At 37.4% G+C, this 26,893-nt stretch overlaps 1 protein-coding gene across 3 annotated transcripts in view; it reads right to left on the reverse strand.

Annotated features, from left to right (window-relative positions):
* Positions 1-1,179: 1,179 nt before the first annotated feature.
* Positions 1,180-26,893, reverse strand: part of SYT9 (synaptotagmin 9) — a 116,257-nt gene continuing 90,543 nt past the window's right edge. Inside the window, exons 4-7 of one of the 3 annotated variants that reach the window (XM_026664813.2) lie at positions 8,694-8,814; positions 7,265-7,436; positions 6,462-6,591; positions 1,180-5,584 (exon numbers count right to left, since the gene is read on the reverse strand). In XM_026664813.2, coding sequence (XP_026520598.2) covers positions 5,477-5,584; positions 6,462-6,591; positions 7,265-7,436; positions 8,694-8,814 — 531 coding nt within the window. In that variant the 3' untranslated portion in view covers positions 1,180-5,476. Of the gene's footprint in view, positions 5,585-6,461; positions 6,592-7,264; positions 7,437-8,693; positions 8,815-26,893 lie in introns of those variants that run through there. The other 2 variants (XM_026664814.2, XM_087951027.1) reach the window with 2 other exon arrangements.

Below are 26,893 nucleotides of genomic sequence, written 5' to 3' on the forward strand. Positions count from 1 at the left end.
AAATGAAAGGAAAAAAAGGAAAGATCTGACATATCTCCCAGATTGAGTGAACTGCTCAAAAGTCCTTTTTTATTCCCTTTGTTTCATTTTCCTATATATTTATGTGCATGTGTGTGTCTATATGTATACAGATTGGATTAATTGATTTTTCTAGGTTCAGCCCATTTGCTTGGAGAGTTAAATGGAATAATTTGAATAATACATGCTGCAGAACACCTTCAGGTGAATTATGGCACTTCCAGTTTAAGTTGACACATTTAATAACAAAGTAATCAAACCAGATCCCATGTTTTCTTATAAACCTGACATGGAACGATATACTCAAATCATAAGCCCCTTCCAGAAGGTTTAGCTGCACTCAGTCTTCAAAAACTGCACCATATTTATCAGATGGCAACATGGACATTCATGATGGTGTACAGCAAGGAGATGGCAGCATCAATGCAGATATGTACAGGTGAAACTCAAAAAATTAGAATATCGTGCAAAAGTTCATTTATTTCAGTAATGCAACTTAAAAGGTGAACCTAATATATGAGATAGACTCATTACATGCAAAGCAAGATAGTTCAAGCCGTGATGTGTCATAATTGAGATGATTATGGCTTATAGCTCATGAAAACCCCAAATCCACAATCTCAGAAAATTAGAATATTGTGAAAAGGTTCAATATTCTAGGCTCAAAGTGTCCCACTCCAATCAGCTAATTAAGCCATAACGCCTGCAAAGGGTTCCTGAGCCTTTAAATGGTCTCTCAGTCTGGTTCAGTAGGAATCACAATCATGGGAAAGACTGCTGACCTGACAGTTGTGCAGAAAACCATCACTGACACCCTCCATAAGGAGGGAAAGCCTCAAAAGATAATTACAAAAGAAGTTGGATGTTACCAAAGTGCTGTATCAAAGAACATTGATAGAAAGTTATGTGGAAGGGAAAAGTGTGGAAGAAAAAGGTGCACAAGCAGCAGGAATGACTGCAGCCTGGAGAGGATTGTCAGGAAAAGGCCATTCAAAAGTGTTGGGGACTTTCACGGGAGTGGACTGAGGCTGGAGGTAGTGCATCAAGAGCCACCACACACAGATGGATCCTGGACATGGGCTTCAAATGTTGTATTCCTCTTGTCAAGCCGCTCCTGAACAACAAATGTTTTCATGAGCTGTAAGCATCTTACCTGGGCTAAAGAAAAACAGAACTGGTCTGTTGCTCAGTGGTCCAAAGTCCTCTTTTCTGATGACAGCAACTTTTGCATCTCATTTGGAAACCAAGGACCCAGAGTCTGGAGGAAGAATGGAGAGGCACACACTGCAAGATGCTTGAAGTCCAGTGTGAAGTTTCCACAGTCTGTGTTGATTTGATGAGCCGTGTCATCTGCTGGTGTTGGTCCACTGTGCTTCATTAAGTCCAGGATCAATGCAGCCATCTACCAGGTGATTTTGGAGCACTTCATGCTTCCTTCCACGGATGAGCTTTATGGGGATGCTGACTTCATTTTCAAGCAGGATGTGGCACCTGCCCATACTGCCAAAAGCACCAAAACCTGGTTCAATGACTGTGGGATTACTGTGCTTGATTGGCCAGCAAACTTGCCTGATCTGAACCCCATAGAGAATCTATGGGGCATTGCCAAGGGAAAAATGAGAGACATGAGACCGAACAATACAGAAGAGCTGAAGGCCGCTTTTGAAGCATCCTGGTCTTCCATAACACCTCAGCAGTGCCACAGGCTGATAGCTTCCATGCCCTGCTGTATTGAGCCAGTAATTGCTGCAAAAGGGGCCCAAACCAAGTACTGAGTACATATGCATGCTTATACTTTTCAGGAGTCCGATATTGTTCTATGTACACTCCTTGTTTTATTGATTGCATGTAATATTCTAATTTTTTGAGATTGTAGATTTGGGGTTTTCATGAGCTGTAAACCATAATCATCCCAATTATGACAAATCACGGCTTGAACTATCTTGCTTTGCATGTAATGAGTCTATCTCATATAGTAGTTTCACCTTTTAAGTTGCATTACTGAAATAATTGAACTTTTGCATGATATTCTAATTTTTCGAGTTTCACTTGTATGTCTGTGTATATTACCTATGTCTGTGTATATTACCATCTGTTATGCATGTGATAGTCTATGTCTGTGTATATTACCATAACATGATATTGGAACAGGTTGTTTGTGTGCTTCTGCCTGATTATATCTATCTACTCCATCAAGTCACCAGGCAAAGTATTTATCCATTAAATACTTTGCCTGGTGACTTGATGGAGTGGATAGATATATTGTGGTCTATTATGGTGCTATCTCTGTTGTAGTTTTGGAACATTATGTCAGTGGGAACATTAGGTCACTCAAAGAGATGCCTCCCAGAAATCTCTTAAAAACATGATTTTCCCCAGCAGCCTTGGGAAAACAGGAACTGTGCAAAATGTTACGTTTATATAGAATGTTGGCCTATTCTCTGACAATTTTTACAGTTATAATTAATTGTTTTTAATGGCTGCTTACAGATGTTTTACAGAATGAGGTGGCTGGATGGAGTCACTGAAGCAGTAGAAAATGGACTCCAGAAGATGGTAGAGGACAGGAAGGCCTGGAGGAACATAGTCCATGGGGTCGCGATGGGTCGGACACGATTTTGCAACTAACAACAACACAGATGTTTTAGACTATTTTTTTGTGCACCACCCAGAATCATATTTCTGAGGTAGGCAACTATATAAATTTGATTGACAAATAAGCACCCACAATCACCTGCAGAGGCATCTAGAAAATATAGTAGAGTTTTAAATGGCTGATTACACTCAAATGTTTAGGAGGTGAAGTAGCATGAAATATGTGTGCCCGTCTGTGTGTGGCTATGCATGTACAGGTCTGGAGATCCTTTATTCTCTAAAATTGATTTGTTAATTGAGAACTTAACATAGAAGCAAAAATGGGATATTTAGCCTATGATCTTTAAGGATGAGACTGTATCCTCAGGAGCAGAACTCTGCAATGACGCATTTCTTTTGATTCTTTTCTCTGTTATGCATGTGATGGCATGAATCGGTGATATCAGACTTTCTCAACACTGGTTTACAAATCTGATTAACCAAACCACATAACTCCAGAGTATTTTAAAAAAATACTGTAATCAAGATGTCTTGGTCTACATCAGCTTCCCTAATCCAGGTCCTCAATTCCCATAATGGCCATGCTGGTTGAAGAATTTTCAACGTGTCTGAAAGATATCAGATTGGGGAAGACTCATTTTCCATTAGGAACTCGTCAGCCATTCCACTTTTTGATTGACAGTAATCTTGCATACAGTACAGTATAAAAAATAGTGCTTAACAGATTTGTTGTAGGCTGCAGGGAATATCGGCTAAGTAGCAACTTTTTCTTCAAAATCTACTAGCTGAATTAATTGACCTTTCCCCTAGAATGAGGGCTTGAACATCAGATTTTTCAACCCTTTAAGGCAATGTTACAAAGAAAAATGGAAGTTCAACCAACCAGTCAACCAAGACAGTACCAATAGCTACATATAATCAAAACTTTTCTTCTTTTGTTCCAACACATATCTAATGAAAGAACAAAGTTTATACGTTTGTTTGCAGAAGGTTAGTGAAAGCTGTAATGGATGGTTTACTATATGGTGTTATTACTTCAATTATGCCTCTCTAAATAATATTTGTCTTGTATTGTCATGGTTTTTCTAAACATGATTTGAAGCATTCCACAAAATCCACAAGCTTCCTGTCTACAATGAGATACATTTAAAATTGTTTCATGTAATTATTTATAGTGCCTCAATAAAATTTGAAAGGTTTTTGAAATGTTTGAAATTAGAGGAAAATACATTTTAGTTTGTGGTTGGTTGGGTAGAGAACAAATAGATCTTTTTATTAAAAATAGGTTTTACAGATGTATAATCAATTTGTTACTTTGAAAACAAAACAATATATATGGCCTGATTTGGATTACATTGAAAAGTGATTGATCTGTAAATTTAAAAGCATATTTGGTGGGTGCTTTTGTCACAAAATATCTATTTAGTAGAAATTTAACTATAATTTATAATTCCAATTTATAATTTACAAAAATATACATACACTTAAAATAGAGTTTAATATATAGAATTCAGAACTCTTATCTTTTAGTAAAGAAGTAAACGTTGTTACTTAGTTCCTCTGTGCTGCTCTGTTCACCTGGAGGGAAATCATCTCAAAGAACCAGAAAAAGAGTCATAAGTCTTTAGACTTGCTCTGTTCTCATCAGGCCCACAGCTACTCCAGATATCTTGAGATGAAAGATTTGGGAGACCAGCTTATTTCAGCTAACCTAGGTCATATGTACTATGTAACTAGAAAAAAATAGCAGGGGCAAAAGGAATTTTAAAAGGCCAGATAACAAGCTTGTAGCTTCTATATCTAGAAAAATAAATGATTTGCTGCTCACTCTATTAGTTTCCCTACCCATCAAGATGGTAGAAGGAAAGGGCCAGATTCCCAACCTCTATAAAAGTGAACAAGAAAGGCAACATATAAAGAAGGTATCAAATCCTTCCTTCGCTTTGGGGAAAGTGGCAGAAATGCACCCTCCAGTTCAAGGTAATAACTTTAATGATGCCTGAGAAAGGCTTCTCACTGTATAGATATTTAGAGGGTACTTTTAGGATACAATATTAAATACGTTTATGACTATAAACTCTTATTCCTAATTTTTCAATAGGGAAAAAAAATCAGAAAAAATATAGGAATTTATCCCTTCCCTTGTTTTACAATTTCAACATCGGGCTGACCATTCAACCACCCCTAACAATTGTTACAATTAATTATAATTTTGTACTGAATATAAATTACAATATAATTATAACTATCCATGCTGCCACCTAGACAGCTACAAGGACATTTCAAGCGTGACTAAAAAGGAAACTTTATAAATTTAATCTTATTTTCTGAGTTTTTTGTATGGCTACGGGCAGGCAGCTCATCTTGAATATTGAAAGGAGTTAGAGTTCGGTTTGTGGAAATTTCTAGAACATTTATTGCATGGTAATTCATAGACTGTAAATTTGCAAGAGCGGTTTATCAATAGTATGACTGGCAAAGAATGGCAAGTAGGATGTGGCAAGATCGTATTTATGACAATAACCATAATAAAAATAGGATTTTGATAAATTTCAAAATGTATATCAAAATGGATTATCCTCTTGACTGGGACAATGTGACTTATTATATAATTTAACAGAAAGCCCATCAGTAAAAATAGAAGGGTGTTCCTGATAGACACAGGTAACTATGTTAGAATGAAAACTGTAGAAAGCTTCAGGAGCATCTTTGTAACTAATAAAAGTTTTGCATTTCTAAGGCTTGGGATTTATAAATCCTGGGGTTGGGGAAAAGGTGACGGCCAAATAACGGAATTAAGGGATGCCTTAACCCCTTTGGACTCTCTGCAGAATGGCCCCTGAGAAAGTGGCTAAGTAAGGGTTCAACAGGAATGCCAAATTTCTGCTGAATAGGTTAAAAGAGTGAAGAAGCCTCTTCGGCAGCCATCAATGCGCAGAAGGCCTGCAGAACATTTCTGCTCAATAGGGCCCTAAATAAAGACAAAAAAAACACACAAAGGCATCTGATTGCAACTTGAGGAGAGCTTTCGACTGCATGTTCTAATCTCTATGTTACTTTTAATGTCAAAGTAGTTTGACATCGCTCTGGACACTGAAGTGGAATTATTTTACATTAGTTCCATATAAATATAACAATAAGTTTTTTGAAATTGTTTTTCCATATATACCACCTAGTGCCTTATATAAAGCACCATCCTTAAAAGCTTAAAGCTGTATATGAGAATGACAATCTGGTTGTCTATCCAAATCTAAGTTTTTTTTTTAAATATTCTTAGGTACAGTATATTATTTGGATTTTACCTTAACTTGGAATAATTTTATGTTTTAAAAATATATAAAAAAGAGAAAATCTCTGAGGAACAGATTTTATTTGCATTGCGCATCAATTTTGATATAAACCCAGGGATTCCAATATGTTTTATTGGATTTACATTAAGCAAACGGATTCTTTATTCCAGTGCTAGTGAAATCTTGCCAAGAAACTGCAGGGTCCAGGCAATCACCATACATCAATACTGATTCAAAACCATCAGCACCCCTTCACCCACCACACACACAAAAAAGGGAAAAAGGAAAAAGAAACAAAGAAAAGAAAACAAGAAGAAAAAAAGAAAGAAAAGGAAAAGGAAAGAAAGGAAAGAAAAAAGAAAGGAAAGAAAGAAAAGAAAGGAGAAAAAAGAAAGAAGGAAAAAGGAAGGAAGGAAGGAAGAAAGATAAAAGAAAGAAGGAAAAGGAAAAAAGGAAGGAAGGGAAAGGATGGAAGGAAGAGAAGAAAGGAAGGAAGGAAGGAAGGAAGAGTAATTTTAAGCAAAAAATCATCTTCCTGTAAAAGCTCATTTGTCTTACCTCTGCAAGTGGATACCAGCGTGCAATGGGTTTTCGGGGGTAGGAGAGCATTTCATTCCAATGGTCTCGCCCAAGACTTTCTGCTTCGTTGCCTACTTGACAGACTCCAATTACTTCATTGTGACCTACACTGTGAAAATGTTCAATAATATTTATTTCTTAAAATTATGCATTCAGGAACTATGCAGTCCAAATGATCTAATAGTGAAGCAGATGGGTTCTTAAATATATCTTTGCAGTTCATGCTAATGAGATCATAGTAGGGGAACAGCATAAATATAACCTTTTTCTCTCCTGCAAAAGCCCCAATGAAAATCACTTCTGCAAAGTTAGCATTTGTTCTGCAAAGTAAGCCGATCAAAGACACAAGTAGAGGATTTTCCCTCCTATTAGGAGAAATGTCCTTTCTTTGCCTATTTCTCTAAATGTTCACTTTGAAATTAATGTTCAGTTTTTAAAAACCCACCTTTTACACCTAAGCTGCTTGGGCAGTTTGCAGCTCAGAAATTTAGTTCTTACAAATAAACCATGTGTTTCTAGTCTTCTATTGGACAGTTGGTATCATCTAGTTGATTAGAAAAGCTAAGACCTGATTAATATTTGGGGGGGGAAATCCCATTTACATCAGACTGAGAAATTAAGAAAAACCAAAGAAGGAAACTATCGTGTTAATTTTATTTTCACCAAAAACAATTTTAGCAGGAACTCGTAATACCGCCTTTGTGCTAAACATTTGTTCAGGTTTGCACATCCTAATTTAGAGCTTCCACTCATCGTTTTTCATAGCTGTCCAGATATCTCACCGGTCATAATCCATAACGGCTATAGACAAGTGAATCTGATCAATGCTTTCTGGAGGGACATCAAAGACTATGGCTTCATTGTAAACAGGATTGAGGGTGTTCCGCTTGATAGAAGTCTTCCTTTTCTTTAATCGTCTCCCTTCACACATCAGTGACACCTTCACATATGGATCTGTGTAACAGGTAGAAGAACCTCGGAATTTTAGTTTGCTTTATTTTAAAGTTTGACCAATCTGTTCGTATGACTTAGCTGCCCTGCCTTTATACTCTTCTCACTGAACAAAAAGAAATGATTTAATTCATGACCTTGCTAATTTCTTTTAGAATGTATTTCTTGGGATAAAAATGAATAACATTTTTACATTACATTGAGACAAACCCACATCATTAAATCACAGCTTCTAACTTTTTTTTTGGGGGGGAGGGTAAATGTAGAGGTAGAGGAATTTGCAGTTAAGTTTGCAATAAGCAAACAGGCAACAAAAATATGCCAGAATTCAAAATATTTGGCTGTTCTTTTTATAGCTATGTATTTTTAGTAGGCAGGCCTATTTCACTTTTAGAAGTATTGTAATCCAGGGGGATAACTGACTTTTTCTGCTCTTCCTTGTCATCATGCTGCCTGGGGAATACTATTAGTCCATTAACTTGGACCATTTTTGTGTTCATGAGATCCAAATGAATAGTGATTTTGTTACTGGGCTAGATCTCCAATGTTAATGTGCCTACAAATATACACAGTCCAGCCCCTGTTTAACAGAGCTTTTACAAAAAGTCTAAACTAAAATCCTTCTCTCTCAATAGAAGGGTTAATCCATTCCAAACACACAAACAGCCCAGGGCAGATAGTTCTGTATATTCAATAATATCATCAGAAATCGTTTAGAAGTTACTGCTACTATTAGGGTAGAATTCATTTTTTAAATATTTCCCCTCCCCTAAATAATTGCAATTTAGTATTGAAGGCAAATGTGATATAGTCAATCAAATTTGGAGATAGGGCCACCCTCCTCTTTGGATTTCTTTAGCCAATAGCTGTCATATCAGTTTAGCCCTATTTCAAAGGAGGATAGGAAAAAATATTAAGGCAAGTCAGAAACACAGCAAATCCAGGGGGTGAGTAGTTAACATATTGGAATTGGCATTTTTCAGACTCACTCAGGTTTCAAAGACTGAAAATAAACTGCAGTTCTTCTGTACCCCAATTGAAGGAAAGAAAAACACTAACAAGTTCACTATCTCTTTTTATTTATCAGACTTTTTACACAACTAACTTTTAAGCAATTTAAGATTGAGTAAGGCACAAATTTATCCCTGCCACATGCATGCCAACAATATTTTTGTTATTTATAATGTTTAATTTACATAGTTGCCTATCTCACACACACATACAAAAATAATCTTAGGGCACTGTGAAACATATTCTTACCTGATGCTCCAGTTATGTCCATTGCTTTTAAATTTCTTGCTTTTATTATAGTTATGGTTAGTCTGCCAGCTGTTGGAAGATAGCAAAGCGAAAACATCAACTCGCCAAGATCCACTTTGTCCTACAGAGCAATAGAATACATAATATGCATTACATATGGAACAATATTAAAAAGGTCTTTCAGCATCTGTTAAACTATCACTAATGAGACTGATACATCTCTTATTCCTCGCAGTCCCATATTTATCAGGCTTTCAACTTTTGCTGGTTCCAGAACAAAAGGGAAATTCTGAGTGAAGTTTTCTGAATAAGATTGCCATGTGGGAAAAGTGCATTTGTGAATCTTGGTTGTTGTTTTTTAAAAAAAGGACCTATAAAGTACCAGATTTATCACTTATTCCTATGTTCTTCTTAGAGCTTCTTTTATCATCTGATCCTATTTTCTTGCTGGCAGAATGAAAAACCTAGAATAGTAAGTAGTAAATCCCTAACCAGAATTTCCCCATTGGAACTAATTATGTTTGTTAAGAAGGAAAAGTTGGAAACTTACTGTTTTCTGTTGGACTATGGATACCCACAGCACAATGTATCTATTGAGTCTAAGTGCTATTGTAAGTGCTATTGCTATATTACTGAAAAGTACTTTACTGCACAGACCTGGCCAGAATTCATCCATGTATTTTGAAAAAAAAATGCAAAATAAATATTACAATGCATGATTGATAATAAAACATTTTTGCCCTTCTCTCATTATCAGTTAGGGCTTGATTAGGAAGTTTGATGCCCAAATTCCTAAAAATAATGAATTATGATAAATTCTACTTTGCATGCTCTACATTGAAAATATGTCTATTTTATCCCCTTTTTCTATCATGCCAGAAATTGATAAAGTAAGGAGCAGACAAAACTGGGCACTAAAGAACATAAAAAGGAGACTGTCAATTCTTAACAATCATGGAGCTACTGTGGGAATAGGGAAGGAAGAAAAAAAAATAACATTTTGACCTGAGCACAAAGAATGGAAATCAAAAAGAATGTTAGGAGCAAAAAAAAAAAAAAAAGAATTTTTCAGAATCGAAGTGCTTCATCCATCTGGCTAGAAAGTCTGAAAGTGATACCCACCATTATATTAGGCAAGATAAATGACTCAGATCAACTCTTGATTTAGGCTACTAGGGTGAATGCTTGCATAATCATATTAATAACACAAGAGCTACATTAGTTAAAACTGCCAGCCATTTGTCCTAAATGTAACTCTAAAATGTCTGGTTGCTTTAAAATCACCCAGTTGTTCAGCCACTTTGGCAGTACCCTTTGTTTTGAGGGGATAAATATTTCAGTTCTTACAGGGCCCCAAACAGCAAATTGCTTTTGAAGTCTTCATACATTAATGATCTTTCCAACCAGCCTATTCCTATTTGCTACATTTTAAAATTTTAAGTCTGGTTAAAAATAAAAATGGATACATACAGAAACGTTTGTGCCAGTCTGAGACTGTAGAACTACAGAATAACAGAGTTGGAAGCAGGGGTGGAATTCTACAGGTTCTCACCTATTCTCTAGAACCAGTTGTTAACTTTCTAAGCAGTTCGGAGAACCGGTTGTTGGAAGAAATTTCCTTTTGTTTTTCTCTACCCTTCTTACATTCTTGGCAGTATGCCTAGACTTACTGCCTCGAAGGAGGTTTTTTTTCTTTGCTGGTACTTTCTTAAAGGGGAAGGGTTGTTTTAAGCTTTTTACACTGCTGTTGGGAGGAAATACTCCCCTGTTGGAGTTAGCACTTTGAAGAAATAATTGAATAATGAAGCAGAGCTGCCAGAAAGAAGCTTTTAATGACAAGGAACCAAGTTGAGTGACATTCAGCAAGGCATCTTGGTTAGGTAGAAAGATTGACAAACGTGTTTACATACCCTTTTTGAGTTTTGGTCTAAAACTGGTGACCATTCAAAGTTACAATGGCACTGAAAAAGGTAACTTATGACCATTTTTCACATGACCATTGCAGCATCCCCACTGTCATGAGAGGCCAGGCGAGGAGAAGTGCCCCTTGATGTGAGTGATGTTGAGTTGGCCACGTCCACCCAGTCACATGACTAGCAAGCCACGTTGACCAGCTAAGCCACACCCACAGAACCGGTTGTTAAAAAAATTGAATCCCACCCCTAGTTGGAAGGGACCTTGGAGGTCTTCTAGTCCAACCCTCTGCTTAGGCAGTAAAACTTACACCATTTCAGACAAATGGTTATCCAATCTCTTCTTAAAAACTTCCAGTGTTGGAGCATCCACAACTTCTGGAGGCAAGTTGTTCCACTGAATAATTGTTCTAACTGTTAGGAAATTTCTCCTTAATTCTAGGTTGCTTCTCTCCTTGATTAGTTGCTAATCAATTCTCTCCTTTATTAGTTGCATCCATTGCTTCTTGTCTTGCCCTCAGGTGCTTTGGAGAATAGCTTGACTCCCTCTTCTTTGTGGCAACCCCTGAGATAGCTGAACACTGCTATTGTGTCACCCCTAGTTCTTCTTTTCATTAAACTGGACCTACCCAATCCCAGCAACAACTGTATGTGAGTACACTCTTAAACCATATACTTTAATTTCCTGCAATGCTGCAGCTCTTTGTGACATTCAAAAATAAATGAGCTTAGAAATGAAATTATCCTATATCAGTTTTTTGAATAAAATTAGGAACTACAGCTATAGTACCATAGATAACACACACACACACACACACACACACACACACACATGCATATAATTTCAAACTGGCAGAACTGTCATAACAATATCCTTATACAGGTAGTCCTCAGCTTACAACCATTTGCTTAGTGATCTTTCAAAGCTACGATGATATTAAAAAATGGAACTTCTGACTGTTTTTCACACTTATGATCCTTGTAACATCTTTGTGGTCGTGTGATCAACATTCAGATACTTGGCAACTGGCACGTGTTGATCGTTGTTTTTTTTTTTTTTTTTTAAAACAAGTTTTATTAATTTTTAAAACACACAAATTATCATTATTCATTACATGTTTAAACCTTTTTCCCTTGTAAATTTAACAAGTCAGATAAATTATGATTCTGTTTTAAACCATTTCCATATAATATACCAAAACCTCTTATTCAATTTCTCTTTACTTCTCTTTACTCTTATTCAATATCATTATTATTATTTCATCTGTTTCTTTCTGACTTAGTTACCATTATTCTCATTCTATATTTCTACAAGTTTTTACCAATTCTCCCCCAAAAAGACATATACACACAACACACAAAACATAAAAAAATATCTTTTTGGAAAGTAACTTGGACCCAGGTGTCTCTCTCTTCATGGACTTCAATTATATTCATGCTCATCTTACATATCATTACTTATTTTATTTACCATTCTAAGCCTTCTATATTAACTTCTCCACATATTTCACACTTCTTAATTCTACCTTAATTAATCATCTTAGTTTAAATCATTATATTTGTATCTTTTGTCCATTTTTATCATCCCTTTGTCTCATCCCTTATGAAAAAAAAAAGAAAATCAGTTTCTCCTGAAATCATTAATCAGAGTATGATGCCTTTCTATCTCCCCCTAAGTTAATCAAATTAATCTTTAAAATAATATCTAATACCCAATCAGATTTTGCTTGGTACATTCTATCTAACTAATACATCCAACACAATTAAGTGCATAATTAGAGAATAAATCCAAATATTAAAAAGAAATACTATAATAAAAATTTTATAATAACATCAATACCATAATTTTATTAAACTCTTTAATTAAAACAATATTCTAAACCTCTCCTATTATTAAGTTTTAAAACCAATCATTTTTAAACATTTTAACATTTTAATCTCTTATCAACTCTTAAACCATTGCAATACTACCATCTCATCTTATGTACCTTGCAAAATCTTTTTTTTTTTAAAAAAAAATTATACTTTATCCATTATCCATAAAAATTCCTTTTTCCATTTAATTTCAAAACGTTGTAGCTTTTCTCCACCTTTTCCCTTTCTTTCTTTTCCCAACAAACCTTTCTACCCCCTTCTTCTAGCCTCTGCCTTACCGGCTTCCCTTCTCTGTCGTATTTCTTTTCCCCTTTGTTTACAATCATCATATTGGTTTTGCACTTTATTTTTCCCTTTCTTAAATGTTTTTAGATCTTAAGTCCTTAAATCCTTTAGTTTTCTTCTTTTCTCTTCTTTTCTTTTCTTTCTCTCTTCCTTTTTCTGGATCAAATTCTGAGTTCATTAAAGATGGCTCCTTCCTTTCTTTCTTGTTCCTCTGCTGTCTTCATCTGTTGTAATTTTTGTTGATAATTAGTAAGCGCCATTTCTAAGAAAAGGAAAGCTTCTTCCACACCATTTCTTAGCTCCTCAACAGAAAGAGCCATTATAAATATTTTCTTTTCTTTTCTCCTTCTTTCTTCTTACAACAACCAGAATATTCAAAAGAAAATAAAAAAGATAGAACAGTCCCAAAGTTATCAATCAGTCCAAACCAAGGCAGAGTTCTCACTTTCTCCTTCTGGGGTGATATCAATCAAAGAGAAAGAAAGTCCATAATCTGTTTAAAGTCTTGTTACAATATATTCTAGTCTTCAAATCCTTAAGGCATCTGCTCCAACAAATCTTAGCATACAAATATTTTCTTTTAATCCTCTCTCTTCCCACTCATCGCTTAAAACCAATTTCCACCTAAAAAATAGGTTTCTTAATATCCAGTTATTTATTCCGTAGGAAAAGAGGAAAGCTATCCTTTCAGCACCTTCAAGCAGCCGCTTTTTTCCTCTTCTGGCAGGTATTATTCAGAAAGTCATACTTTTCAGGAATTTTATTAAATATGTCTTAGAGTCCTAGGAGCCAAGAAAAACTTTCTCCTCTCAATCACTTTCTCCACTTCCTCCTGCGCATTCTTACCCGGCTGCCAGCTTCTTTGTGGCGGCCATTACGGACCGCCGCTGCACCGTCCTGGGAAAAGGGGTTCTGCCGGCCAGGAGGGGTCTGCAGCACCCCAAACCCTTCTCCGGATCCCCCCTACCTTCAGCTGCCCTGCAGGCAGCCTAGCTCATGCCCGGCTGGGTCGGAGCCCCAAAAGCGACTGCGCGGCAGGGATCACGCAGCCGCAAATCCCTGCCGCTCGAAGCTCGACAAACGGAAGTTCGTGTTGATCGTTGTTGTAGTGTCTTGAGGTCACGCGAGCACCTTTTGCAGTGGTGTCAAATTGGATTTCTTCAAGGGCTGGATCAGCATTGTAGTTCTCCTCTGTGGGCCAGTGGGGGACGCCAAGGGTGCGGGGAGATGGGACAGACACCTCCTGCAGCACCCTGCTGGCCAAAAACAGGCTGCGTGGGGAGCATGCAAGGCCCCTCTGCGGCCTGTGTTTAGCCTCCATTGCCTACTGCATCACTCTGCTGACCAAAAACAGGCCACGGGGAGGCCATGCAATGTCCCCCCCATGGTCCGTTTTGGACAGCAGAGGCATCATGGGCCAGTCCTTTGATATTTCCAGGCTGGCCCTGTGGGCCCGATCTAAGCACCCCATGGGCTGGATCTGGCCCTCGGGCCTTGAATTTAACACCCCTGACCTTTTGCAACCTTCTGACAAAGTCAAGGGGGGAGCCAGATTCACTTGACTTTGGAAAATAAAATAATATATTAAACTGCCTATCTGAAAATATATACGCTGTACCGTACTGTAATTGTGGTCTTAATGCCTTGACATCACTGGAGCCTGAAGTATGAAGCAGTTTGATTGCATGAGACAGGCTTTCTGTTGATATGGTTTTAGAAAATCCACATATAGTACTCAAAGGTTTAAAAAGAGAGCAATCAACTGCATGGGGCTTTACATTACTGAAAAAATAAAAAGTCTCCGATTCCAATCAATCAAAGTTTAGTGGATTGCAGTGGTGTCAAATTGCTTAAAGTAGGAATAGCCTTGCCTTTTGTTTACTTCAGAGGCACAGCTTTAAGGCTGATGAGTTAAAATTGGCTTGTTTCAATGCTGCGATTAGCCACCCCTGGGTTTGAATGGTATAACCAACTGTTAATCAAGAGGAAAGTGCACTTCTAAACCCTCATTATTACAGTCAGGTTGTAGGAGAAGTAAGTTTACCATTCTATTCATCTTGGTATTGCCAAACTGCAGTACAGTATTCCATGTAATTCAATTTAGGAAATCAAACTAGATTAATCTAAGTAGATCTAGGACAACGGGTGTCAAACTCATATCGTCATGTCGTCATCACATGACATATTGGGACTTTTTTCCCCTTCCCTAAACCGGGCATGGGCGTGGCCAGCATGTGACACATCAGGCCCACAGGCCAGGAGTTTGATCTAGGAAATCTGTAGAAATCCCCTATTTAAGGAGGAAAGTCAGAATTCATTCATAATAAGGAAGAACTATTGTTATTTCTATTTTCAACAAGCAATAAAATGCAAGAGACCTTATTTGCCTTCAAAGCTATACTGGGCCAAATCTGCAAGGCTGTCTTAACACATGGGCCTGATCAGAGGTGGGTTTCTACCGGTTCTCACTGGTTCTATAGAACCGGTTGTTAACGTCACCGGTAGTTCTAAGAACCGGTAAAACTCAGCCCTGCTTGGCCCCACCCCTCTCTGGTGCTCCTACGGGCCAAAAACCAGTTTTTATTACTGCGCATGCACAAAAATCCCTTCCTCATTCTCCCCCACCTGCACCTCCCTTTGCTGCCCCAGCCCCCACCACTATCCGCCGCTCCAAAGGGAAAAAAAAAACCTTTTCTAAAAAAAAAAATAATGTTTTTTTTTACTGTGCACGGGCGAAAATCACTTCTGCATTCTCCCCCGCCCGCTCCTCCCTTCGCTGCCCCAGCCCCCACCATTATCTGCTGCTCCAAAGTTAAAAAACCCGTTTTTTTAAAAAAACCCATTTTTAAAAACCGTTTCTTTTTAAAAAACAGGTTTTTTTTTACTGCGCATGCGCAAAAATCCCTTTCTCATTCTCCCCCACCCTCCCCTACTTATAGCGCATGTGTGCTAATTACAAAAAATTACCCATGCGGCGCCATTGCTCACACCAACAGCAGCAGCAGCAGCCCAGCCAGCCAGCCGGCCAGCCAGCTGCCTGCCTTCTGCCACCCTGCTGAGTGAGGGCAAGCCGCAAGCCCTGGTTGCCACTGCAGCTAACTGTCCTCGCCCGGCTGGCCTGCCTTACCCTGTCTGCCTCCCGCCACTGCCACTAGCCGGCCTCGCCCGCCCAGACTGCCTACCCTGCCGCCGGCCTCCAAAGATGCGGATTGGTAAGTACGATCCTCCAACCCAGTTGCCTACCTACCGCCGCCAGTCCCCGGTCACCCGCCCCCATTTTCCCTCACCCACGGCCCTCCATTGTTGCCACCTTCCCTTCCCACCAACGATTGGTAGTGAGGAGGCAAAGCAGCAACTCCTGCTGCTGGCCTGGTCTCCTACATTCTCCCGCCGTCGCCCCCAGCCCGGTCGAGAGCCGACTCCCGGACCAGGCACCACTGCCTCGCCCACATGGTGGCCGCCATCTTGGCTGGGCCGCTGGCCCGCCACCTTCCTTCTCCTGCCACGGCCCAAGGCTTGCTGCCTTGCCTTCCCACCACCGAATAGAAGTGAGGAGGCAAAGCAGCAACTCCTGCTGTTGGCCCAGTCCCCTACCTCCTCCTGCTGCTGCCGCCACCCCCAGCCCGATTGAGAGCCGACTCCTGGGCCAGTCACTGCTGCCTCGCCCACATGGTGGCTGCCATCTTGGCTAGGCCACCGGCCCGCCACCTTCCCTCACCCGCCACGGCCCAAGGGTTGCTACTTTGCCTTCCCACCACTGATTGGTAATGAGGAGTCAAAGTAGCAAGTCCTGCTGGGCTGGTCCCCTACCTCCTCCTGCCACCTCCGCCGCCAGCCCAGTCGAGAGCCGACTCCTGGGCCGGCCGTCCTTGTCGCAGCAAACTAGAAGACTTGGGAGGACCCCAGCATAGTTGGCTAGCCAACTTGCCTGTTTCCTTTTTGGTAAGTTGCTTTTTTATATTTATGTATTTATTTATTTTTTTATTATCTGTTTTTGTTTTTATTAATCATAAAAACAAAACAGATACTAAAGAAAGAAATAAACACATAAAATTATTTTACTATTCATCTTGATGTTTCTTTCTCCTTTGCTTAAAGAAACATCAAGATGAATAGTAAAATAAATTTTATTTATGTGTTTATTTATTTCTTTAGTATCTGTTTTGTTTTTATGATTAATAAAAACAAAAACAGATAGTAAAAAAATAAACAAATACATAAATAAAAAAGCAACTTACCAAAAGGGAGACAGGCAACTTCTTGTTACATTGATGTTATACATTATCTGTTTCTGCTTAAATCAATATATAGCAACATGAATGTAACAAGAAGTTGCATGCATACATAAATGAATGTTTTTTAAATAAAAGTGTTTTATTTTTTTTAAACATAAACAAAAACATAAACCATCTTCAGTTACATAGTGTGTTGGTTGGTACAAATCACTTGTGCACAATCTTTGCAGTCTTTCCTTTCCAATTTGCATTAATCCTTATATCATGCTAAGCTATTGGCCACTAAGCGAGCACCTGGTCATTAAGTGAGTACCACTTAAATTTGGATTGCCAGCCACATGGCCATGCCCACCCCAGTCACATGACCACGTAGCCATGCCCAATCAGCAAGCCACTCCCACCCGTCACATGACCACCAAGCCACACCCACAAATTAGGCCACGCCCACAGAACCGGTTGTTAAGAAATTTGAATCCCACCCCTGGGCCTGATGGGTACTTGTCTGTGGGCCCTATGAGCATAGGTGCCCCATATTAATCTGTGTATGTTAACCCTTCAATGTACCTTATATCATATAAATACAACAACATATTTATTACATTTTACTGCATTTTGTATTCATACTAACATGCAAATATATGTTTAATTTTATCCACCAATTACATTTTTATTCCTGTGAGTAGTTGTCGTAGGGACCCCGTAAAACTGTTAAGATGGCCCTGCCAGTCTGGTTAGTATTTGGGTGAGAGACTGTCACAGACTACAAAAGCTACAGACTAAACAACTGTAAAAGCACACTAAGACAAGATAACCATTTCAGTCTTGTTGTTGAAAAACTAGAATGAAATGCCTACCAGGAATCAAGCTTGACTTGAAAGAGATTTTCATTTACCCTTTTCCAATCTGATTTCTAAGTCTTTTACAACAAATAAAGCAGGAGGATCAAAGTTTAGGCCATATGAGTATAACTATAGGATATAACTTTCGCTTGTAAAGTTTCTACCTGTCTTGCAACTGTTATAAGAGAAAGGAGTTCTGACAGAACTATAATCCTAAAGGGATGGGCAAAGACTGCCAAAGACAAAGACATGTTCTGAGAGGAAGCCACTGTTAATCCCTAAATGAATGGACTTCTGGAAACCTTAAGCTTCTGGCGAGATGTCCTTGGTCTTTTATCTAAAGCCTCTTACTTATATTATCTCACCCAAACTGAATCCCCTTGGAAATAAGGTCAGTCTCTAAAGTAAAAACAAGATCTTGTAAATTTAAATGCAACAATCTGAAAATTACAAGTGTCCTATAAAGTGGCATTAGAAGAAGCACTTCCAGTTTACCAGTCAGGTGAGCTCTATGTTTCATCATTATTATTTTTTTTTAAAAAAAAAACAACACTGGGAAGTTTTACTGTATATCAAAATATATCTTATTCTTTACATTGTTTCTATTTTCCCTTAAAACATTAACACAGTGGACAGAGAATCAGTGTCACCTCTAGATAATTGGCAGTCAAGCTGAAACAAAATTAATCAAGTAAAAATAGCAAAGGACGGGGGATCTTTTACTCAAACTTCTTCAAACCCCCAAATAAATTACCCAGACTTAATCCACACATCAAAGGATAAGGTCTGTAAACACAAATAGAGTTAATTAAATTAGGTCTCCCAGTGGAACTGCATGTTCACAAGAATAAACATACCTACATACATGCATATGGCCCTCAGGTGTCACCCTAGAATCAGCATGTAGACACTTCCACACCCAGGACAAACTCCCCTATATAACTTCATCCCTGTACCCCCATTTATCTTCAGCTGCCTCTAAAGGCAAATTTGCTTTTAAGAATAAATATTTCATCTTTTCTCACAGCTGTCGGGATCTCATTTTTATTTATTCTTGCACAACCCTGGCTCAAGTTGGAACCTCAAATTATTCTTCTTACAACGCACACATCATGTACTTTTAAAATGAAGATTATTCAAACATTTTAAAAATATCATTCTAAGGAGTTGTTCCAAAGGGCTAATCTTCTTTAAATTAAATCCCCAAGTACAAGGCATTTTATAGACCACCTACAAGTATGCTTTTGCAGTTTACTAACTTCTTTGCAATTCCCAAAAGGAAAGCTAAAAGCCATGCTTATTTGTGGCTTAGCTAGTGTCTGTACTCTTTAACTATGTTATTAGCGTACTGCATGTAATTGTAGCCAATTATCGGTTATTCAGCAATTCGTGCTTTACAAGTCTGTGCCTTGGGATAATGTGAGAGCCAAACAAACGCCTTCTTGATTCCATTCTTCCCACTCAGGATTCTTATTTTTGGTTAAGCAGGGTAGTTTCTGAAGTCTAATTTATCAAGAGCTGTAGCTAAGGATTTTTTTTTTCCTGTCGCTTTTCTTTGCCTTTCTTCTTTCTTGTTTAGTTGAGTATCAAGGCAGAGAGATAGTCACTCTTATGAAGAACTGCAGCAGCAATTACCTGTGGTAAGATTTTGTAGTTAACACAAAAAGTATATGTGCAGTGCCCATCTCTGCATTTTCCAATAAATAATGTTTTAGGCATCTATACTTGCTTGTGTCCATTGTGGGGGGAAAACAAGTGTTTTGGGTAAAAAATGTTACCGTGTTTCTCATATAATAAGGCCGGGTCTTATTTTTTTTGGAGCCCCGAAAAAACGGCTAGGCCGTCTTTTCGGGGGTGACTTAATTCCCCCCCCCTTGCATCTTAGGGCGGGCGGTGACGGCTTGGATATTGACCTCGGCGTTGGTGGGGCACTTTGTATCAGGGCCAACGCAGGCAGCACCATATCTGGGTGTGCAACAAAAGTACTTCCTAACAGGAAGCCCCCCCCTGCCATTTTCCCCCCATTTCGCATGTTTTAATATAGGCCTTAATTTGGGGGGAGGGGCTTAATTTCATTTCATGCCTATAAAACATGCTGGGACTTCCTATTGGGGGAGGCCGTATTGTTGGAGAAACAGGGTATATAATTGACACTTATCCAATAGCATTTACATAGAGACAAAATAGCTGATATTTAATATCAGCTATCACTGCTACAAGCTTTGCTCCTTTGGATGTGCATTAATATTACACATACATTAAAAAGTGGTAGGGATTTCATTGTCATATGGTCTGCCATCTTCCTGACGGTGACACTCGGCTTTTCCTACCAGGAGCTTACTCCATTACCATCATTCTCAAAGTATCTTGTACCATTTGAAATGAACAAAAGTCCCACAGAAAACAAGGCAGGAATGCCACAGATAAACAACTAACAAGTAGGAGAGGGGATTGTCAATAGCTTATCTAATAAACAATAGTTCCTGACTGCAAAATATCTGTGAATAAGTGATTCAAAATATTCAAAGTGATTCTTCCATAATGAACTTACAAATAATGAGGACAGGAGTTCCTATTACAATTCCCAAGATTTTGTATTGTATCTCCAATCTTGGTATTAAAATATTTTATAGGAATCTGTATAATGGTACCTTATTTGTTTCTGTCCTGCTGTATGGTGCCAAGATTGATTTCCATAAGACTCTAGAGATAAGTTCCTCAGAGAAGGCAGAAATATCATTACACTGAGCAGGTATCGTTATACAGTTTGGATCCACATCCTCTCAATCTCCCTGCATTAGCAATGCTAACATGCCGGCACAGAAATCTTTTTCAGGTATTAAGGAGGCTGCAGATCGAAGTAAGTAAAGCAGCTGAAGTGAAATAGCATGGCCACTTTGTTCTTAGGTCATCATCTCACTACAGAAGCATCTTGAAAGTATCATTCAACCTACAGTACTTTTTTTTGCCAATAACTTCAGAATGTGCAGCACACAATGCAGCAAAAGACATACGTTAGTCCTTAAAGTTATTATGCCCAACAAACTAAAACACAAGCTAAAAACTTGTATGAATTGGAACAGAATGAGGAAAATCCCATTATTTCTCATTAAATCTATCACAATGTGACAAACTGCAAGCTGTTCCTTTCTAGACTGATGTCATTTTCTCCACTCAGCTAAACCCACAAAAAATGTCTAATAAGAGTATGTCAAAAATATTGAGGAATCTCCCTCCACCCACCCACCCACCCACCTACCTATCATTTAGCTAAATTCTGTTTATATAGACCTACAAAACAAATAGTACAGTCCACATGGGCTTTACTGCTTAACTGCAACAGGAACCAGGAAACTTTACTTAGAACAAAAATACATAGATGCAAACTTAACATGGATGCAAACTTACAAACTTCGCCATCTACTGGTTGGCTGTAGTTATTGCATAAAATATATAAACATGTATTCTAACACCCTCACTCAACAATTACTCATGTTAATCCCATTTCGGATCTCAGTTCTATAGATCCATTTCTTGTGCTTTTTCTTGTTGTCTTGGCTGTACACAGAGATGGCAGTGCTGTTGCACCTCCAGCCTTGGCTCTCTGAGGGGCTGACACTGGAGCTGCTGAGGTTCTGGCTCCAGCTCCGGGAAATCAATAACTTCTAACTTCTAGGAGTCTTTTCTGAAGAACAGATGTCAGAATTGAAAAACAATGCTATCTAACCATTTTTCTCAAAAATGGGGCACTATCAGGACCTCCTTGGACAGATCAACAGTGATTGAATTACAAAGCTGCTTTTACCAATTATGACATTATTATTCTTGTCCACCACAATGTGAAATCACAGTTGCCAGTTCTTTAGCTGGTGTTGGGCTTCATATGCATCAAGATTTTCCTAAGAACCTAGGATGTCATAATGTATTAATGTAGTACATATACAGATTCAAGCAGTATGGCCTTTTGCAATTGACGGATGAAAATTTTGTCAATATGCAGATTTTTTACATACAGTCCAAGGTTTTGGGGGTATGGCCACGATTGCCAGTTTATGTCATAATCCTTCAACTTTGATTTTCAGAGAGAGAGGGGGGGGGATGAATCCCCATATTAGCATCCAAATTAACAGTAAATCAGATCATAATCAAGTATATGAAATTGCTTAGAGTCAACTTTTGCCTCAAGAATTCAGCTGAATGTCCATAGATGAGCAATGAATATTTATGTAATCTCAGTCCAGAGAGTTGCAATGAAAACTAAGAACACTGCAGCTATGCCAAAAGATCTATCTCTAATCACTATAATGCTATTAATATCACAGAATTGCATAACACCCTTAAAATTATTCCACAAAAGAGCACAGACCTAGGATCTAATATAACATAGACTCAGATTGAACACGTGTAGGAATAGATCAAAAAGGGAATTAGCTAAATTAGAATTTCCTGATATCATTGAGTCTTCCTTACTGGAAAAGAAGCTGGAACCTGCTGTTTCTCAGCCTCATTAAAGAGGTTGAAAATGCCGAGAAAGGAGAGAGTAATCACAAAAAATGACCAATAACGTATTAACATTAGAAAATGAGTTTTAAAGCTCACATTGATGAGGAAAGAGCTCAGAAGCATTTTGAGAAAAAGGAAAATAGACTCTGAATGTGTGAGAGAAAGCATTCACCGTGTGAATTATTCAAGGGTGAGGTGAAGACCATGTAAAGTTTTAGGCAAAAGTTCACTCTTCAAAAACAGAATCTCCATAAACTTAAAAGATGCATGGAGAGAGAGAGAAACGCGGAAAATAAACAATATACTTTTTATTGAAATAGACATGCATCATGGTCTAGAATATATATGATATGGATGTCAACAGAAATGCTCTCCAACATACAAGACATTGAAATAGAAATAAGTACCTGGGCAGATCACAGTCCAATAACACTTGTATGGAAAACAAAAAAGGAGATCCAGATGGACTTTAAATAATACAATATTAAAGGAAAAAGATTTTAAACAGAAAATTGAGAGAGAACTGACTTTCTTCTTTAAAGAAAATACAAAAGAGGATACATCATTACAGAACCTCTGGGATACGATGAAGGCTTAAACAAGAGGCTTGATAATGGACTATACAAGGAAAAGAAACACAAAGCAGAGAAAAACCTTTAAGACATTGGAAGATGATTACCAAGGGACTGGAAAAAGAGCTACAAAAATTTCCACAAAAAAAGGACATTAAAGTTAAAAATGGACATAACTAAACATAAAATGGGGCTAATGGAAACAGAGGAAATAGCACAAAAAATTAAAAACGCTAAGCAGAACTATTTTGAAGATGCAAATAAACCAGGCAGATGGCTAGCATATAAATTGAGAAAGGAAAGAGATTCAAGAAGGATAAATCAATTGATAAACGAACAAGGACATGTATGCTATGGAAATGCAGAGAAGAAAAAAATTATTCAAGACTATTATGGAAAATTGCATCATCAAGAGAATGTTCAGGAAGAAAGAATTCAACAATACTTACAGGAAGCAAATCTGCCCCAGATACCCAAAGATATTGAAATAATGTTAGAAAGTAACATAACATTAAAAAAGCAAAATATTGGGAAAGCACCAGGTCCGGACGGTTTGCCAGCGGAATTTTATAAGACATTTCAGAAAACATCGAATCTTCATTTATTAGATGTTATGAATAGGACTTCTGGTTTGGGCTTCTTCGGCGAAGGACCTAAATCGCGATCGTCCGCGGTTTTGATCCGTGCTCGTCGCTGGAGCGCCCCAAGCTGCCCGGACTCGGGGCTGAAGCCACCCTGTAGAGCTGGCGAAGAAGGGGGAGCTGTCAGCGGGGTTGAGGAGAGCCACATCTCTCCTCCTCGGCTGGCCATTACTCCCTTTCCCAAAGGCGGTTGTAGCGGTGGTCAGAAAGGGCCACCTCAAAGAAGAACCCGACCAGACAAGATTGTGCAGGAGGAAGTTTAAAGGAGAAAGTTTGACTGACTGGGTTGAATGGAGAACATCTATTTAAGGTACCTGGAACCTGAATTTTAAAGACTAATACTATTCCTAAAAATTTAAGTTGCGAAAGAGAAAGGGAAAGGAAATGGAATTGGCTTTTTTTCCCCTAACATCGACAGTTTTAACTGACTTGGAACATTAAGAAGAAGAGATTCGAATAAGAAATTGATACTAATCCACTTTGACATTAATAGGCTATTTCTAGCTGAAAATAAAGTGTCAAAGGGATAAAGATTCTTGGATAATTTAAAATCTTTCTTTAAAAAAAGAAAGAAAGCAGCGGCGGGAAAAAGGAAAAAAAGAGGGTGGAATCTGGAAAATGGAGGAGACCACCTGGAACTTAAAAAAAAAATTGATAGTGGAATTTTAACAAGGCTTGCAAAAGATACATTGTAGCTGAAACTTTGTTACAAGAGAACAAAGCCTCTGGAAAGAGAAAGTGAGAAAAGAAGCAAGAAACAGTTTTGGATTATTGGATGATTCCTGGAACTTTGGATGGAGGATCCTAATAAAATAAAATAAAATCAATTGGGGGTTGTTTAAATTTTTTAAAAAATGGCATCACTTCTTGAACTGTTAAAAATGAGACTTAAAGAACAAAAGGAAGAAGCACAAGATGGGAGAGGATCTTTTGGCTTCGTATTTCAATTTTTAGAAATGGAGATCTTGAACTATGAAAAACAACAAGAAATGCTGGCAGAACAAGAAGGGCGGGACAACGAAGCCATCTTTAATGACCAAGCAATTTTAAGTGGGGAAAAAAAGGGAAAGGGGGGGGGGAAAGGAAGTTAAAAACTTAAGTATCGAAGCAACAACCAAAAAACAGAATAATTTGAAAAGTAATCACAATATCAGGAAGAAGCAGAAGGGAGGATCACAGAAGGGAGAATCAGAAAGAAAAGGGAATAAAAAGAGGAGGGAGAAGAGAGGGAAGAGGGAAAGGAAAAGAAGCTACAAAAGACAGAAACAAGATAAAGAGGTACAGGAAAAACGTACAAGAATTAAAGGTATAAACCTATTTAAAAGACACAGAAACAATGGTTAAAATTTAACTTAAGGAGAGGATTCTGCAAAGGTGCATGGGATAGCATTGTTATATAATATGTTAGATGATTAAAGTGATAGAAAAATTTCTATTGATGTGTAGTGGAATATTTGTTTGTAAAGAAAATAAGGCTCTCAATGATGTAAAAAGAACGTTTAAAAAAAATGAAAAGAAACATGGAAGATTTTTATCAGTTGATAAGATGAAGTTGAATAAGAATAATAACTTTATTGATTACTGTTAATAACTATTGTTTGGTTTTTTATTTAAAGACAGTAATAAATAAAATATGAAATATAGATGATTAAAGTGAAAGACAACTGATATTACTAGGTAATGTTTGTTAAAAGAAATAGAAATGTAAAATATTGTTATTAATATTAATGGCAGAGCTGTACTTGAATAGAATAATTATTCCATTTACTATTGTTATACATATATACACAGATATATATACTTGTTTTCTGAGGTTTTCGCAGGTATTTGTATGTGGATCTTTGGTTATTCGGGTTTTCTCCTGTGTAAAATTGGAAGTATTTTGGCGACGTTTCGACAAAATCTCATTCGTCATCTTCAGGCTTGTGTCTTCGGCTTTGTGTTTTGTTTTTGTTTTGGTAAAATTTGTATAAGATGTTTTACAGGTGGCACTTACCCCCAATGAGAATTGCAAGAATGTTCAAGAATAAATCGGATAAATGTTGGAAATGTCATCAGATACCTGGCTCATACCATACCATATGTGGTGGACATGCTCGGATGCAAAAAGATATTGGACTATAATCCACACATGGTTGGAAAAAATGATAAAACAACACGTAGACTTTAAACCTGAGATATTCTTTTTTTTAAACAACATTATTGATTATAAAACTAAAATATCAAACAAACACATACACAACACACAGAAGAAAAAAAAGAAATAGGAAAAAAGAAAATGATTAAAAACTAACAATTCTACGTAAAATGTAAAAGAGGTAGTAATTATATATTCACAATAAGATGTATTTGTAAATTTATCACCAATATTGATAACAAACAAGGAACCATAGACTGTCGATAGCAGAATTGTAGAAACCTGAGATATTCTTATTGGGAATTATACCGGAAATATACTGTAAAGAATTGAAATATTTGATTGTAAATGTTTTAACAGCAGCTAGAGTTGTATTTGCTAAGAATTGGAAAAATGAAAAAATACCTATGCAGGAGGAAATTATTAAGAAAATCATGGATGGTGCTGAAATGAGTAAATTGACATTTGAAATCAGAGAACAAGAAGATGAACATTTTTATATGATATTTATTTTATCAATGGTAAGATAAAAAGACATGGTAAAGAAATAGATTAGGAAGCTTTAAAATAAAAAGTTAATAGATTGATATAGAATGCAATATAAAATATATAACCATTGGATGAATGTATAAGATTAAATTATAATGAAATTTAGAATATCTCATGTAGAATGAAGATAAAATAGTTTAGTCAAATGAATGAATAATGATTGATATTATATAAGCACGTTAGATTGATAAGGTGAGAATTTATACAACTTGTGAGTAATGGTTAAAAAAAAAGGATGGCACAAAAGATCATAACCAACTGACACACTGTATGTATATAATTGAAGGATGGTTTTATGTTTCTATGTTTTGTTTGTATATTTGTTGTAAAAAATAAAAACTTTAAAGTAAAAAAAAACAGAATCTCCAAATATAGAACTTGAATCTGTTCTCAGCAAAGACTACACAAAATTACAGATGAAGAGATTTTGTGCTGGGGTGGAAAAAGGAACATATGTACTCCACATGTACAAATCACAGGCATTTGTGGGAGGGGCAGGTGATTGCGATGACAGCACACAATTACATGACTGACCTACTTTAGTTAGACATTATTGAGGCATTTTCCACAATGCCATAGCATATGGCATATTGATGCCATCATGGTTTGTTACAGATGCTATTATCACTTCTTATTTATTTATTTATTTTA

The sequence above is a fragment of the Notechis scutatus genome, chromosome 1, assembly GCF_049901735.1.
Source record: "Notechis scutatus isolate UNSWTSFEM ecotype Mainland chromosome 1, rNotScu1.2, whole genome shotgun sequence".
In the NCBI taxonomy this organism is placed as follows: Eukaryota; Metazoa; Chordata; class Lepidosauria; order Squamata; family Elapidae; genus Notechis; species Notechis scutatus.